Below are 14,463 nucleotides of genomic sequence, written 5' to 3' on the forward strand. Positions count from 1 at the left end.
GCCGACAACAGCAGCACTAAATGAAGCTGCAGGGTTTTGACAAACTTTGATGACTTTTACTTTCAGTTTCTACCAACACCAGCACATTTAACAAGAGTTATGTATTTGTTGCGTAACAATCTGTTTCATCGTCTTCTACCGTGTAAATGCAATACAAATTGAATAAAAGGTTTTATAAGTGTCCAAAAAAAACTATTTTTGGTCGAATTTCTTGTGCTTAAAGGCCTACTGAAAGCCACTACTAGCGACCACGCAGTCTGATAGTTTATATATCAATGATGAAATCTTAACATTGCAACACATGCCAATACGGCCGGGTTAACTTATAAAGTGACATTTTAAATTTCCCGCCACACTTCCGGTTGAAAACGTCGCGGTATGATGACGTATGCGCGTGACGTCACGAGGTCAAGGGAAGTGTTTGGACCCAATTCAAATACCTCTGTTTTCTTCGACAAAATTCCACAGTATTCTGGACATCTGTGTTGGTGAATCTTTTGCAATTTGTTTAATGAACAATGGAGACTGCAAAGAAGAAAGTTGTAGGTGCGATTGGTGGAGCGGCGGACTACAGCAACACAATCAGGAGGTTGTGTTGTGTTTTGAGCAGGATAGCAGACGCACTACCGTGAGTACAGCTTTGGCTTCCAAACATTTGATCGCTTGCCCGTACGTGTGTGTCGCTATGTGCATGTCACGTACGTAACTTTGGGGAAATATATGTTTCTTGCCAACTCTGATGGCAGCCGGGGTGTCGTCAAAAGCGTACAACGCCCGCCGCCGCCTCCGCATCTAAGTTAGCTTCTATTTTTTTAGCTTCGCCAAGCTGAAAATTATTAACCGTGTACTTACATCTTCATGGTTTAATAGTATTGTTGATCTTCTGTCTATCCTTCCAGTCAGGGTTTTTTTTTATTTAGTTTCTATCTGCATTTGAGACTGATGCTATCACGTTAGCTCCGTAGCTAAGTTAGCTTCTATTTTTTTTAGCTTCGCCAAGCTGAAAATTATTAACCGTGTATTTACATGTTCATGGTTTAATAGTATTGTTGATCTTCTGTCTATCCTTCCAGTCAAGGTTTTTTTTAATTTTGTTTCTATCTGCATTTGAGCCTGCTATCACGTTAGCTCTGTAGCTAAGTTAGCTTCTATTTTTTTAGCTTCGCAAAGCTGAAAATTATTAACCGTGTATTTACATGTTCAGTCACTGTGAATGTCCATTTCGTGTTCTCGACTCTCATTTTCAAGAGGATATATTATCTGAGGTTGTTTAAAATACAAATCCGTGATCCACAATAGAAAAAGGAGAGAGTGTGGAATCCAATGAGCCAGCTTGTACCTAAGTTACGCTCAGAGCGAAAAAAGATACGTCTTGCACTACACTCTAGTCCTTCACTCTAAAGTTCTTCATCCACAAATCTTTCATCTTCGCTCAAATTAATGGGGTAATCGTCACTTTCTCGGTCCGAATCTCTCTCGCTCCATTGTAAACAAAGCGGAATTGTGAGGAATACTAGCTCCTGTGACGTCACGCTACTTCCGGTAGGGGCAAGGGTAGTTTTTATCAGATACCAAAAGTTGCGATCTTTATCGTCGTTGTTCTCTACTAAATCCTTTCAGCAAAAATATGGCAATATCGCGAAATGATCAAGTATGACACATAGAATGGATCTGCTATTCCCGTTTAAATAAAAAAATGTCATTTCAGTAGGCCTTTAAAACTGCATAGATATGTTCAATCAATCAAGATTATTGAAGCCCTCCCTTCTCACACATTGAATCATTCCACGCTACTGCACATGTGCAGACTTGGTTCAGGAAGACCGACCAAAACAAAAATGTTAGCGCGGTTGTGAGAGGCACGAGTGATAACTTTTCATGGCAAATATTTGAGTCCTAAAGCGCAGGTAAGATCTGGCAGGTCAACAGTCTTCTCTCGTTCAAACACGGCCACCTTCATATATATATATATATATATATATATATATATATATATATATATATATATATATATATATATATATATATATATATATATATATATATATATATATATATGTATATATATATATATATATATATATATATATATATATATATATATATATATATATATATATATATATATATATATATATATATATATATATATGTGTATATGTATATATAAATATATATATGTGTATATGTATATATAAATATATATATACACACACATATATATATATATATATATATGTGTATAAATATATATATATATATATATATATATGTGTATATGTATATATAAATATATATATACACACATATATATATATATATATATATATATATATGTGTATAAATATATATATATATATATATATATATATATATAATGTGTGTGTATATATATATATATATATATATATATATATACATATATATATATATATATATATATATATATATATATATATATATATATATATATATATATATATATATATATATATATATATATATATATATATATATATAATGTGTGTATATATGTGGGATGTTCCAAATAAGTGTTTGATGAGCATTCCTCAACTTTATCAGTATTTATTGCCACCTTTCCCAACTTCTTTGTCACGTGTTGCTGCCATCAAATTCTAAAGTTAATGATTATTTGCACAAAAAAAAAATGTTTATGAATTTGAATATCAAATATGTTGTCTTTGTAGCATATTCAACTGAATATGGCTTGAAAAGGATTTGCAAATCATTGTATTCTGTTTATATTTACATCTAACACCATTTCCCAATATAAAGGAGACAATCAATAGATAAGAATAAGCTGTGACTGCTTCACACTTACAATGTGAGGAGATGGGAATACATCTAACCCTAACCCTAACACATCTCTAAAGTAACAGTACTCTTACTTGAGTACAATTTCTGGCTACTCTACCCACCTCTGCAATCTACTAATACAAGTTTCAATCAATCATTCAATCAGAGATGTTCCTAAAAGTGATCAGAACATAAGAAGGTTACGTGTGTAGTTGCACCTTCTCACCACAGAGGGCAGTATGTAATTACAGCTTCTCACCACAGAGGGCAGTAATGCTAGAATGCACTTGCTGCTTCTTGTCTACCGGAAATGGAAACAGGGTCAAGAAAATAACGCAGCAAGACGGTTCGGTTGAGCTTTTGTTCTTTCGTAAAATGATATTTATATGATGATAATATTAAACGAGAGAGTGCACCTTTTTAATCATTCGTGTCGGGATAAACTCGCCTCAGCGTCACTCTGAAGCTAGCTTAGCTGGCTAGCTGCTAAGAAAGAGACAAAGCGGAAGTGATCGACACGTCGCTAAGTGTGAGTTTAAAGTGTGAAAATGTGCAAAGTAGAAATGCTGAAAGTGTTGGTGAAGCAGCGACTAACTGCTGCTGTGGAAGAAATATTTGTAGTGTTGGAAAGAACGATAGCAGAATACGAGGAGGAACTTTCTAGAACAAAAGAGGAGAACGAGCGACAACGTCAACTACTGGACGCTCTTTTCAACAAACATCAACAAGCAGGTTTGTTTACTTCTTTTCAGTATTATTTTAGTCCTTTGTTTACGCTTTAAAAACCAAATGTTTCCCGAGCGAGGTGCATTGTTTTGATGTATCGGAACATGCAGCCATCCAGGGTTAGTGTCGGATCGATACAAGCAGGATTAGATCGATACTTTTCAGTGGTCTTCTATTTTTATTTTCATGAATGTCTTGTTGTTGTTCACATTGTAGCGGCTGGGCTACGTGGTGTTGGCCAATGGCTTTGACTGGGGGGCGGGACTTCCGGCGTGTTGATGTTGGATTGTGGTTTATTATTTGTTGGCTGTGAGGAAATTTGGGACTTTTTATGGCCAAAAGTCAGTTATGCTAATGTTCCTGGTTTCATACTGTGAAGTGAATGTTAGCATAGTAAGCTAGTTTGCTGTACAGTGCTCAAAATACATATTTTGTGGTGTTTCTTTATCCATTTAAGTTCATTACACAGCATCATGCATGTGTTATTGTAGTATGTTTGTGTGTGTGATTGACTGCTTTAATGTAAGCATCCTCTGTGCTTGTATCTTTTCAGTTTGACCCTTTTTACGCTCAATAATAGTTTAGTTGAGTCTTTATTTGAAGGGACAATGCACAGAAACATTAAAGGCCTACTGAAATGATTTTTTTTAATTTAAACGGGAATAGCAGATCCATTCTATGTGTCATACTTGATCATGTTGCGATATTGCCATATTTTTGCTGAAAGGATTTAGTAGAGAAAATTGACGATAAAGTTCGCAACTTTTGCTCGCTGATAAAAAAGCCTTGCCTGTAGCGGAAGTAGCGTGACGTCACAGGAGCTAGTATTCCTCACAATTCCCCGTTGTTTACAATGGAGCGAGAGAGATTCGGACCGAGAAAGTGATGATTACCCCATTAATTTGAGCGAGGATGAAAGATTCGTAGATGAGGAACGTTACAGTGAAGGACTTGAGAGGCAGTGATGGACGTATCTTTTTTCGCTCTGACCGTAACTTAGGTACAAGCTGGCTCATTGGATTCCACACTCTCCTTTTTCTATTGTAGATCACAGATTTGTATTTTAAACCACCTGGGATACTATATCCTCTTGAAAATGAGAGTCCAGAACGCCAAATGGACATTCAGTGCCTTTTATCTCCACGACAATACATCGGCGAAATGCTTTAGCTACGAGCTAACGTGATAGCATCGTGCTTTAACTGCATATAGAAACAAAAAAAATAAACCCCTGACTGGAAGGATAGATAGAAAATCAACAATACTATTAAACCGTGGACATGTAAATACACGGTTAATGCTTTCCAGGCTGGCGAAGGTTAACAATGCTGTGCTAACGACGCCATTGAAGCTAACTTAGCAACCAGACCGCACAGAGCTATGCTAAAAACATTAGCTCTCCACCTACGCCAGCCAGCCCTCATTTGCTCATCGACACCCGTGCTCACCTGCGTTCCAGCGATCGGCAGAAGGACGAAGGACTTCACCCGATGCGTTTGGCGGCCCGGAGACGTAGGAAGTCAAGGTGAGGTCGGCGGCTAGCGCTCCAACAAAGTCCTCCTGGTTGTGTTGCTGTAGTCCGCTGCTAATACACCGATCCCACCTACAACTGTCTTCTTTGCAGCCTTCATTGTTCATTAAACAAATTGCAAAAGATGTCCAGAATACTGTGGAATTATGAAATGAAAACAGAGCTTTTTGTATAGGATTCTACGGGGCACCATAACTTCCGTTAAACTGACTTCGTCACGCCCATACGTCATCATACCGCGACGTTTCAGTCGGATATTTCCCGGGAAATTTTAAATGTCACTTTATAAGTTAACCCGGCCGTATTGGCATGTGTTGCAATGTTAAGATTTCATCATTGATATATAAACTATCAGACTGCGTGGTCGCTAGTAGTGGCTTTCAGTAGGCCTTTAAGCTCAAAGACAGATATGTTCTGTACCAGATTATAGCTGCATAGATACTTTCCATCTGCAGTCCCTGGCTACCTCAATTAAAGGGATACAAATATCATGCAATAAAATTATGACAATACACAAGTATTAAGAAAAAAGTCATAAAATGCCCTTTCATTGACACATACTTAATATACAATACAACCACACTTCATTTACATCACACAAAGACAATACATGCTCTTGGTCACATCTGTCATCCATCCATTTTCAACCGCTTGTCCCTATCGGGGTCGCGGGGGGTGCTGGAGCCTATCTCAGCTGTCATCATTTGTAAAAACAACCTTGATTTTAACACACACACCTCACAATTTACAACAAAAAAGCCCTCATGGATAAATATAATACACATTAAGTTGATGTGTCAATCATAGTGTCCACCTTAGTGACTGTGTGAGTAGCTTTGATTGCTCCAAAGCCACTTTTTAACTTCAATTGTGAATGAAGAGTCATCTGTTAGACTTTTCAAGTTTGTTGTGAGGTCGTTCTATTTCTTTATGGCTTTATATGATTGTGCAAAATATATGTTTTACATCTGGGTACGCTACACTGCCCCCTGGTGGAGGCTCGTGTGTTTCTAGTTGTCACAGCAGATGCAAACTGGACAAAGTGCTTAAGTGGCGCTGGTGCAGTGTTATTTAGGATTCGATGGGCCATTCGTATTGATGCTAATCTTTGAATGTTAGCTAAATTTAACCATCTATATTTTGGGAGAAATAATCTGGTGGACAAGTAGACGTTTTTCCAGAGTATTTGATTAAGAAAAGGTGTTAGGGTACAGCACCATTGGGGTAGCACACGCTGGACCAGAGCTGGGCAAATATTTTGACTCGAGGGCCACATTGAGAGAAAAAAATGTGTCTGGAGGGGCCAATGTGTATCAATGATATATACACATTTAGCTGTACAGTATGTGTGTATCAATGATATATACACATTTAGATGTACAGTATGTGTGTATCAATGATATATACACATTTAGATGTACAGTATGTGTGTATCAATGATATATACACATTTAGATGTACAGTATGTGTGTATCAATGATATATACACATTTAGATGTACAGTATGTGTGTATCAATGATATATACACATTTATCTGTACAGTATGTGTGTATCAATGATATATACACATTTAGATGTACAGTATGTGTGTATCAATGATATATACACATTTAGCTGTACAGTATGTGTGTATCAATGATATATACACATTTAGATGTACAGTATGTGTGTATCAATGATATATACACATTTAGATGTACAGTATGTGTGTTTGGCTCCCCTTTGTCCAGGAACACTAATACCAAAAGTCACAATGTCCTATAGAGTTCTAAAAAAGTTATGACAGACCACCTCAAAAAACTAGAATGGAATTTTACAGTTTCTTACTGAATGGGACACCCAAAATGTACATGAAAATAAAGAAAGTGGGATTTACAATATTAAAATATCCTGAATATGAATTACAGTGTGAGCAATTATAAGCTCTAGGGCAGGGGTCACCAACGCAGTGCCCGCGGGCACCAGGTAGCCCGTAAGGACCAGATGAGTAGCCCGCTGGCCTGTTCTAAAAATAGCTCAAATAGCAGCACTTACCAGTGAGCTGCCTCTATTTTTTACATTTTATTTATTTACTAGCAAGCTGGTCTCGCTTTGCCCGACATTTTTAATTCTAAGAGAGACAAAACTCAAATAGAATTTGAAAATCCAAGAAAATATTTTAAAGACTTGGTCTTCACTTGTTTAAATAAATTCATAATTTTTTTTACTTTGCTTCTTATAACTTTCAGAAAGACAATTTTAGAGAACAAATACAACCTTAAAAATAATTTTAGGATTTTTAAACACATATACCTTTTTACCTTTTAAATTCCTTCCTCTTCTTTCCTGACAATGTAAATCAATGTTCAAGTATTATTATTTTTTTTATTGTAAAGAATAATAAATCAATTTTAATTTAATTCTTCATTTTAGCTTCTGTTTTTTCGACGAAAAATATTTGTGAAATATTTCTTCAAACTTATTATGATTAAAATTCAAAAAAATTATTCTGGCAAATCTAGAAAATCTGTAGAATCAAATTTAAATCTTATTTCATAGTCTTTTGAATTTCTTTTAAAAAATTTGTTCTGGAAAACCTAGAAGAAATACCGGTAATGATTTGTCTTTGTTAGAAATATAGCTTGGTCCAATTTGTTATATATTCTAACAAAGTGTAGATTGGATTTTAACCTATTTAAAACATGTCATCAAAATTCTAAAATTAATTTTAATCAGGAAAAATTACTAATGATGTCCCATAAATTCTTTTTTAAAATTTTTTCAAAAAGATTCTAATTAGCTAGTTTTTCTCTTCTTTTTTTCGGTTGAATTTTGAATTTTAAAGAGTCGAAATTGAAGATAAACTATGTTTCAAAATTTAATTGTCATTTTTTTCGTGTTTTCTCCTCTTTTAAACCGTTCAATTAAGTGTAAATATCATTAATTATTAATAATAACATAGAGTTAAAGGTAAATTGAGCAAATTGGCTATTTCTGGCAATTTATTGAAGTGTGTATCAAACTGGTAGCCCTTCGCATTAATCAGTACCCAAGAAGTAGCTCTTGGTTTCAAAAAGGTTGCTGACCCCTGCTCTAGGGCTTTTAAAACTGTAAAATATCTTAAAAAATGCATTACCACTTGAGTTGTAGCAAATGATGGTATTTATGGGGAAACATTTAAATATGAAAGCTTCAGGTGTACTTTTGAATGTTATTTATGTTACTAATGCACTGACAGAAAAACATGTATGTGGCATTAAGTTTAAAGCAATGTCCTTTTAATGTTGTAAATTATTTCAAGCATTTTAGATGAAAAATGCACCTTAATCCTGGATTGTGCCAATTATTCTCTTGCATACATAAGTGGACCTTTTGTTAAGTACATGTAGATAAACTAATGAGCACTCACATACAACGTTTCTGTACCACCAAGCTTGTTTCCACCATGCAATGTTACATTTAAAACAAATCTTTTTTGCTGCCAGTGGCTGAAACATCCTGGGCGAAACCTTCAGAATAAAAGCACATTGGCAAGTTGAATTGCCGACCTTTAGTGTTGTCATCACGTGCGCTCAAATTTTAATGTATGACTATTTATATCTACAATTAAGTATGTCTTCGTTTGTACCGGCGATCCTGTTCTGTCTCCCTGTAATGTTTGATCCTGTTCTGTCTCCCTGTAATGTTTGATCCTGTTCTGTCTCCCTGTAATGTTTGATCCTGTTCTGTCTCCCTGTAATGTTTGATCCTGTTCTGCCTCCCTGTAATGTTTGATCCTGTTCTGTCTCCCTGTAATGTTTGATCCTGTTCTGTCTCCCTGTAATGTTTGATCCTGTTCTGTCTCCCTGTAATGTTTGATCCTGTTCTGTCTCCCTGTAATGTTTGAACCTGTTCTGTCTCCCTGTAATGTTTGATCCTGTTCTGTCTCCCTGTAATGTTTGATCCTGTTCTGTCTCCCTGTAATGTTTGATCCTGTTCTGTCTCCCTGTAATGTTTGATCCTGTTCTGTCTCCCTGTAATGTTTGAACCTGTTCTGCCTCCCTGTAATGTTTGATCCTGTTCTGTCTCCCTGTAATGTTTGATCCTGTTCTGTCTCCCAGTAATGTTTGTCTTGAATGGGGTTGGGCTGAAAATCTCAATATCCCCTCTGGGATTAATAAAGTATTTCTTATTGTGATAAAACCTGTAGGCCTGAAAGGAGCTGCTAGTTGTGCCCTCTAACTTGGGCATTACGGTAAACTGGGCAATGCTGCCCCCGCTGTCTAAAGGAGGAAGTGCACCTCACTGTTGAATTCCAAAGTGAACTAAAACACTGCTCTTACATACATTCTTAATACATTCAACAGACAAGACAGAACAGGTGCGTTCAAGGTGTACAAAAATGTTGGGATTTTATTCGGGGTACTAAAGAGAAACTAGGCTGCGTCTGTGCCAGTAGAGCACAGCTGGGCAAATATTTTGACTCGGGGGCCACATTGAGAGAAAAAATGGGTCTGGGGGCCAATGTGTATGTGTGTATAAGTCATATATACACATTTAGATGTACAGTATGTGTGTATAAGTCATATATACACATGTAGATGTACAGTATGTGTGTATAAGTGATATATACACATTTATCTTTACAGTATGTGTGTATAAGTGATATATACACATTTAGATGTACAGTATGTGTGTATAAGTCATATATACACATTTAGATGTACAGTATGTGTGTATAAATGATATATACACATGTAGATGTACAGTATGTGTGTATAAGTCATATATACACATTTAGATGTACAGTATGTGTGTATAAGTGATATATACACATTTAGATGTACAGTATGTGTGTATAAATGATATATACACATGTAGATGTACAGTATGTGTGTATAAGTGATATATACACATTTATCTGTACAGTATGTGTGTATAAGTGATATATACACATTTAGATGTACAGTATGTGTGTATAAGTCATATATACACATTTAGATGTACAGTATGTGTGTATAAGTGGTATATACACATTTAGATGTACAGTATGTGTGTATAAGTGGTATATACACATTTAGATGTACAGTATGTGTGTATAAGTGATATATACACATTTAGATGTACAGTATGTGTGTATAAGTGATATATACACATTTAGCTGTAAAGTATGTGTGTATAAATGATATATACACATTTAGATGTACAGTATGTGTGTATAAATGATATATACACATTTAGATGTACAGTATGTGTGTATAAGTGGTATATACACATTTAGATGTACAGTATGTGTGTATAAGTGGTATATACACATTTAGATGTACAGTATGTGTGTATAAGTGATATATACACATTGAGATGTACAGTATGTGTGTATAAATGATATATACACATTTACATGTACAGTATGTGTGTATAAATGATATATACACATTTAGCTGTACAGTATGTGTGTATAAATGATATATACACATTTAGATGTACAGTATGTGTGTATAAGTCATATATACACATTTAGATGTACAGTATGTGTGTATAAATGATATATACACATTTAAATGTACAGTATGTGTGTTTGGCTCCCTTTTGTCCAGGAACACTAATACCAAAAGTCACAATGTCCCATAGAGTTCTAAAAAAAGTTGTGACAGACCACCTCAAAAAAACTGAATGGAATTTGACACTTTTTTACTGAATGGGACACCCAAAATGTACATGAAAATAAAGAAAGTGGGATCTACAATATTAGCTATGAACAATAAAACACTGAATATGAACAACATATTTTACTTGTCATAGCAGCTCCTCCATAGTTTTGTATCTTTTACAATCAAGCAAAACACAACACAAATGTAAGAAACAGCAAAATATGAATGCAAAGGGTAATAAACACCTACAATATGATAAATTATCACGTACAAATTAGCTTCTACATCTGTTCCTGACACATGTGTTTGGGGCTGGCTGCTCTGAAAATAAGCCCCGCCCACTTTGCTTTGTTCCTGGTCTGAGCTGCTGTGACCTAGATTACTGGAATAACTCCTAGAACACGGAAAAGTGCAGATTTCAACCATTGAAATACTTTGTACACTGTATTTAAACAAGATGGTGGCCAAGTCACCAATTGTGCACACTCGGCGTACTTATACACAATTTAGATTATGTTTCTTCATGTGACCATTTTAGTCAGATTCATTCAACATTTAGAACAATTATAGAATTTCAGCTACAATAATAATACCCAGTGAGGTTAGTGTGAAATGTACTTTTTGAAATATTTATGGAGTCTTGTTTTTGAGCTCCAGCTGTCAGCTTTTGATGTTGTTCAGTCCCAGCTGACTCGGCTGAGACGAGGGCTAAATGTGGAGGAATCTAAGTTGACGTTATTCTCAAACTGCCATTGAACATTCTAAAAATATCCGGTGCTCATGAGGTTGAACTTGAAATGGTCACGAAATGTAAGCACTTGGGGAATTTTCTCAAAGGAGGTTTTTATTTATAAATGACTTCTCGGTGTGGTTCCCCCTTATTTATCTTCTTTTATACGTCTTGACTATTTTCTTACAGCATATTTTGGGTTTCTGGTTTCTTGTTGAGTTTTTGTCAGAACTCCACACGCGTTTTCTAGATGAGACTCCAGGTGTGTTGCAGTGTGTTTATGAGTGATGTCGCTCCAAATCTACCTGTGGTGTTTTTTTCTCTAAAGCATGTGTCAGAATAATTGTATCTAAGTTATCACAAAACTTTGTGTTTCAATGAGTTAGTTCCCGGCGAGCAGACAAAAGCTGTCTTTGATCTACCAAGCAAAAGGCTTGTAAAACTACACTGTGTAGGATGGGAAGCGACATGAAGGTGTCAGTTTCTTTAATCTATTGTAATCCACAGGAAGATTTTGTCTTGACCCGAGATCTACAAAGCGGAGAGGAAGCAGGACCTGACCCCCCTCCAGGCACCTTTTCTTTGAACTGTTTTGTGACCAAAGGCAGCGGCTATTTACGACCCCCCTTCCTTTAGAAACAGCTGTTGCCATGTAATCAGGGAAAGTCCAAATAAAAGCGTGGTGGGAGACTGTACAAAGATTACAGCCCAGACGTTTCTCCTCAATGAGCTACTAAGGAATTCTGTCTCTGTTTAATTCCTTTCTTCTTGTCTGTTTAATAAATGTCATCAGTTTTTGAACCTGACACATGCATTTGTCTTCTTGTGTCCTGCAGGCGCCAGTGAGGAACATATTTATCCTCGGCAGCAGGGGCGGAGCTCCAGGGTGGAGGAGGAGGAGCCACATCCCTCCCGCGTTAAAGAGGAAGCAGAGGAACACAGCATCAGTCAGGAGGAGCATGAAGGACCGGTGGAGTTCCCGGTGATTGTGAAGAGTGAAGAAGACGAGGTCAAAGGTGAAAGAGAGGCGGAGCCTCCAAGCAGCAGCTCAAGTCAACACATGACAACAGAAGACTTGGCTCCACTCTCAGATAGTGACCGCACCACATCTGCCGACACGGACGAGGACTCCAAAGCCGAGGCGACGCACCTGAAATGTTCCCTTTGTGACAAAACCTTCGGCAAGAAGGTCAACCTGAAAAGACACGTGAGGATCCACACGGCGGAGAAACGCTTCATGTGCTCCTTCTGCGGCAAGAGGTTTTACCACAAGGGACATTTTGAGACGCACATGAGGACGCACACCGGAGAGAAACCCTTCACCTGCTCGGTGTGCGGCAAGAGCTTCTCCCAGAAGATAACCCTCATAGCGCACGCCAGAACGCACACCGGAGAGAAACCGTTTTCCTGCTCGATGTGCGGCCAGAGATTCACGTACAGCACCAACCTGACCGCACACATCCGGATCCACACCGGGGAGAAACCTTTCAGCTGCTCCGTGTGCGGAATACGATTTGCTCGTAATTTTGATTTGAAAAAGCACGTGGCAAAACACACGGCTTCTAATAATGCTGCTAATGCTTGAAAGTCAGTTCGCTCACACGTCGGTCCTTTCACGTACATGCAACATCTGACGCCTTTGAGACTACTCACTGGACAGAAAACTGAAAAAGTGTCTAGCTTTTAAGGAACTTCATAAGGAAAGGACAGCATTACTCTGGAAGAAAAATAAAGCAATGAGTTGTAATTCTGCTAACTGACATCTTGAAATGTGTGTTGTGAACGTCATGTGTCCAAGAAACATATTTACATAAGTAAATAAACTATTATATTGCATATTTAACTAGATGAGGCAATTCCTGAAGGAATGTGGTGTGAATGCTGAAGTTGAAGTGAAATGCTGACAGAATGTAGTATGAATGGAAGAATACTTTCAATGTTAAAGAGTTTGAATTTCCAGGAAAACCAGAATTTGGTTTGGAACTTGGGAAAGTTAGAATGTCCAGGATGAGTGGAATGTGTTGATGTTGGAATGCTTGGAATAGCTTGAAAAATGTGGGAATTGTGCAACTTGGAAAATGTTCCCATTCATTTCAATGGGAACTTCCTGGAAATTTGGGAAAAGCAATATTTTTTTTTTTTTAAATGACTAGGAGCATGAATGTCCTGAATGAGCTGAATTGGTTGGTGTTGGAATTGTTGAAATCGGTAAAAAAGAAAAAAAATGTTGAACTAGTAACAGTTTTTTAATTGAGAAATGGTATTATGGAATTTCGGGAAAACCGGGAATTTTTGTAGTTCCTAAACCGTTTTGACAGTGGAACGGTTGAAATGGGATGAAAAAAGGAAAAGGAGTAGTCAAACGAAAAAGATTGGAAATAGGGTTAAAAAAAATTATAAAAAAGGAATTCCTGGAAATTTGTTGAATGTGGAAAAATGGAAGTTAGAGTGTCCAGGAAGAGTTGAATGTGTTGAACATGGAATGGTTTGAATCGGTTGAAAAATGTGGAAGTTTGAAAAATGGATAATTCATTTTGAATCGTGAAAATGGAAGAAGAAAAAAAGAATTATGGGAAATCAGGGATTTTTTTTTTTAGAATTGTTGAAGTAGAACACACAAGTCCTAAACCGGTTGAATATTTTGAAGTTGGAACAGTTTGAATCAGATGAAAAATGTGGGAGTTGTGGAACTTTGAAGAATGTCCCATTCTTTTTAAGGGGAATTTCCAAAAAGTTTGGGAATTTCGGAAATAGAGGGAACTTTTTTGAAAATGGTAAAAAAAAAACAACTTCAATGGTCTGAATGAGTTGAAATGGTTGGTGTTGAAATGTTTCAAAAACGTCAAGAAATGTTGAAGTAGTAACATTTTTAATTGAGAAATGGTATTACGGAATTCCTGGAATTTCTGGAAAACCGGGAATTGTTTCCAGTTCAAAAAACAACTTCGTTTTTTTTGTCCTGATTAAGAGGAATGTTTTGATGGTGGAACGCTTGAAGTGGGTTGAAAAATGTGAAAGGAGCGGTCGACGGGGAAAAAAGAGTTGGAAA

The 14,463-nt window shown here is 36.6% G+C and overlaps 2 protein-coding genes across 2 annotated transcripts in view; both read left to right on the forward strand.

Annotated features, from left to right (window-relative positions):
• Nucleotides 1-204, forward strand: part of LOC133630275 (oocyte zinc finger protein XlCOF6.1-like) — a 9,005-nt gene extending 8,801 nt beyond the window's left edge. Inside the window, exon 2 of the mRNA XM_062021765.1 lies at nucleotides 1-204. This exon is cut by the window's left edge and continues 1,202 nt beyond it. Within this exon, the coding sequence (XP_061877749.1) occupies nucleotides 1-24 (24 nt within the window). The 3' untranslated portion in view covers nucleotides 25-204.
• Nucleotides 205-3,127: 2,923 nt separating this feature from the next.
• LOC133630421 (zinc finger protein 773-like) lies at nucleotides 3,128-13,218 on the forward strand. The gene is made up of 2 exons (XM_062022005.1): nucleotides 3,128-3,549; nucleotides 12,251-13,218. Exons 1-2 carry the CDS (start codon nucleotides 3,366-3,368, stop codon nucleotides 12,997-12,999), a joined length of 933 nt encoding a protein of 310 aa, XP_061877989.1. The 5' UTR covers nucleotides 3,128-3,365; the 3' UTR covers nucleotides 13,000-13,218.
• The last annotated feature ends 1,245 nt before the right edge of the window (nucleotides 13,219-14,463 follow it).

The sequence above is a fragment of the Entelurus aequoreus genome, linkage group LG02 (genome assembly GCF_033978785.1).
Source record: "Entelurus aequoreus isolate RoL-2023_Sb linkage group LG02, RoL_Eaeq_v1.1, whole genome shotgun sequence".
Lineage (NCBI taxonomy): Eukaryota > Metazoa > Chordata > Actinopteri > Syngnathiformes > Syngnathidae > Entelurus > Entelurus aequoreus.

Excerpts from the sequence above, each read along its gene's own strand:
- LOC133630421 (XM_062022005.1), top strand. The coding sequence starts at position 3,366 with ATGTGCAAAGTAGAAATGCTGAAAGTGTTGGTGAAGCAGCGACTAACT. Across the intron at positions 3,550-12,250 it reads CAACAAACATCAACAAGCAG|GCGCCAGTGAGGAACATATT; the intron begins GTTTGTTTACTT and ends TGTGTCCTGCAG.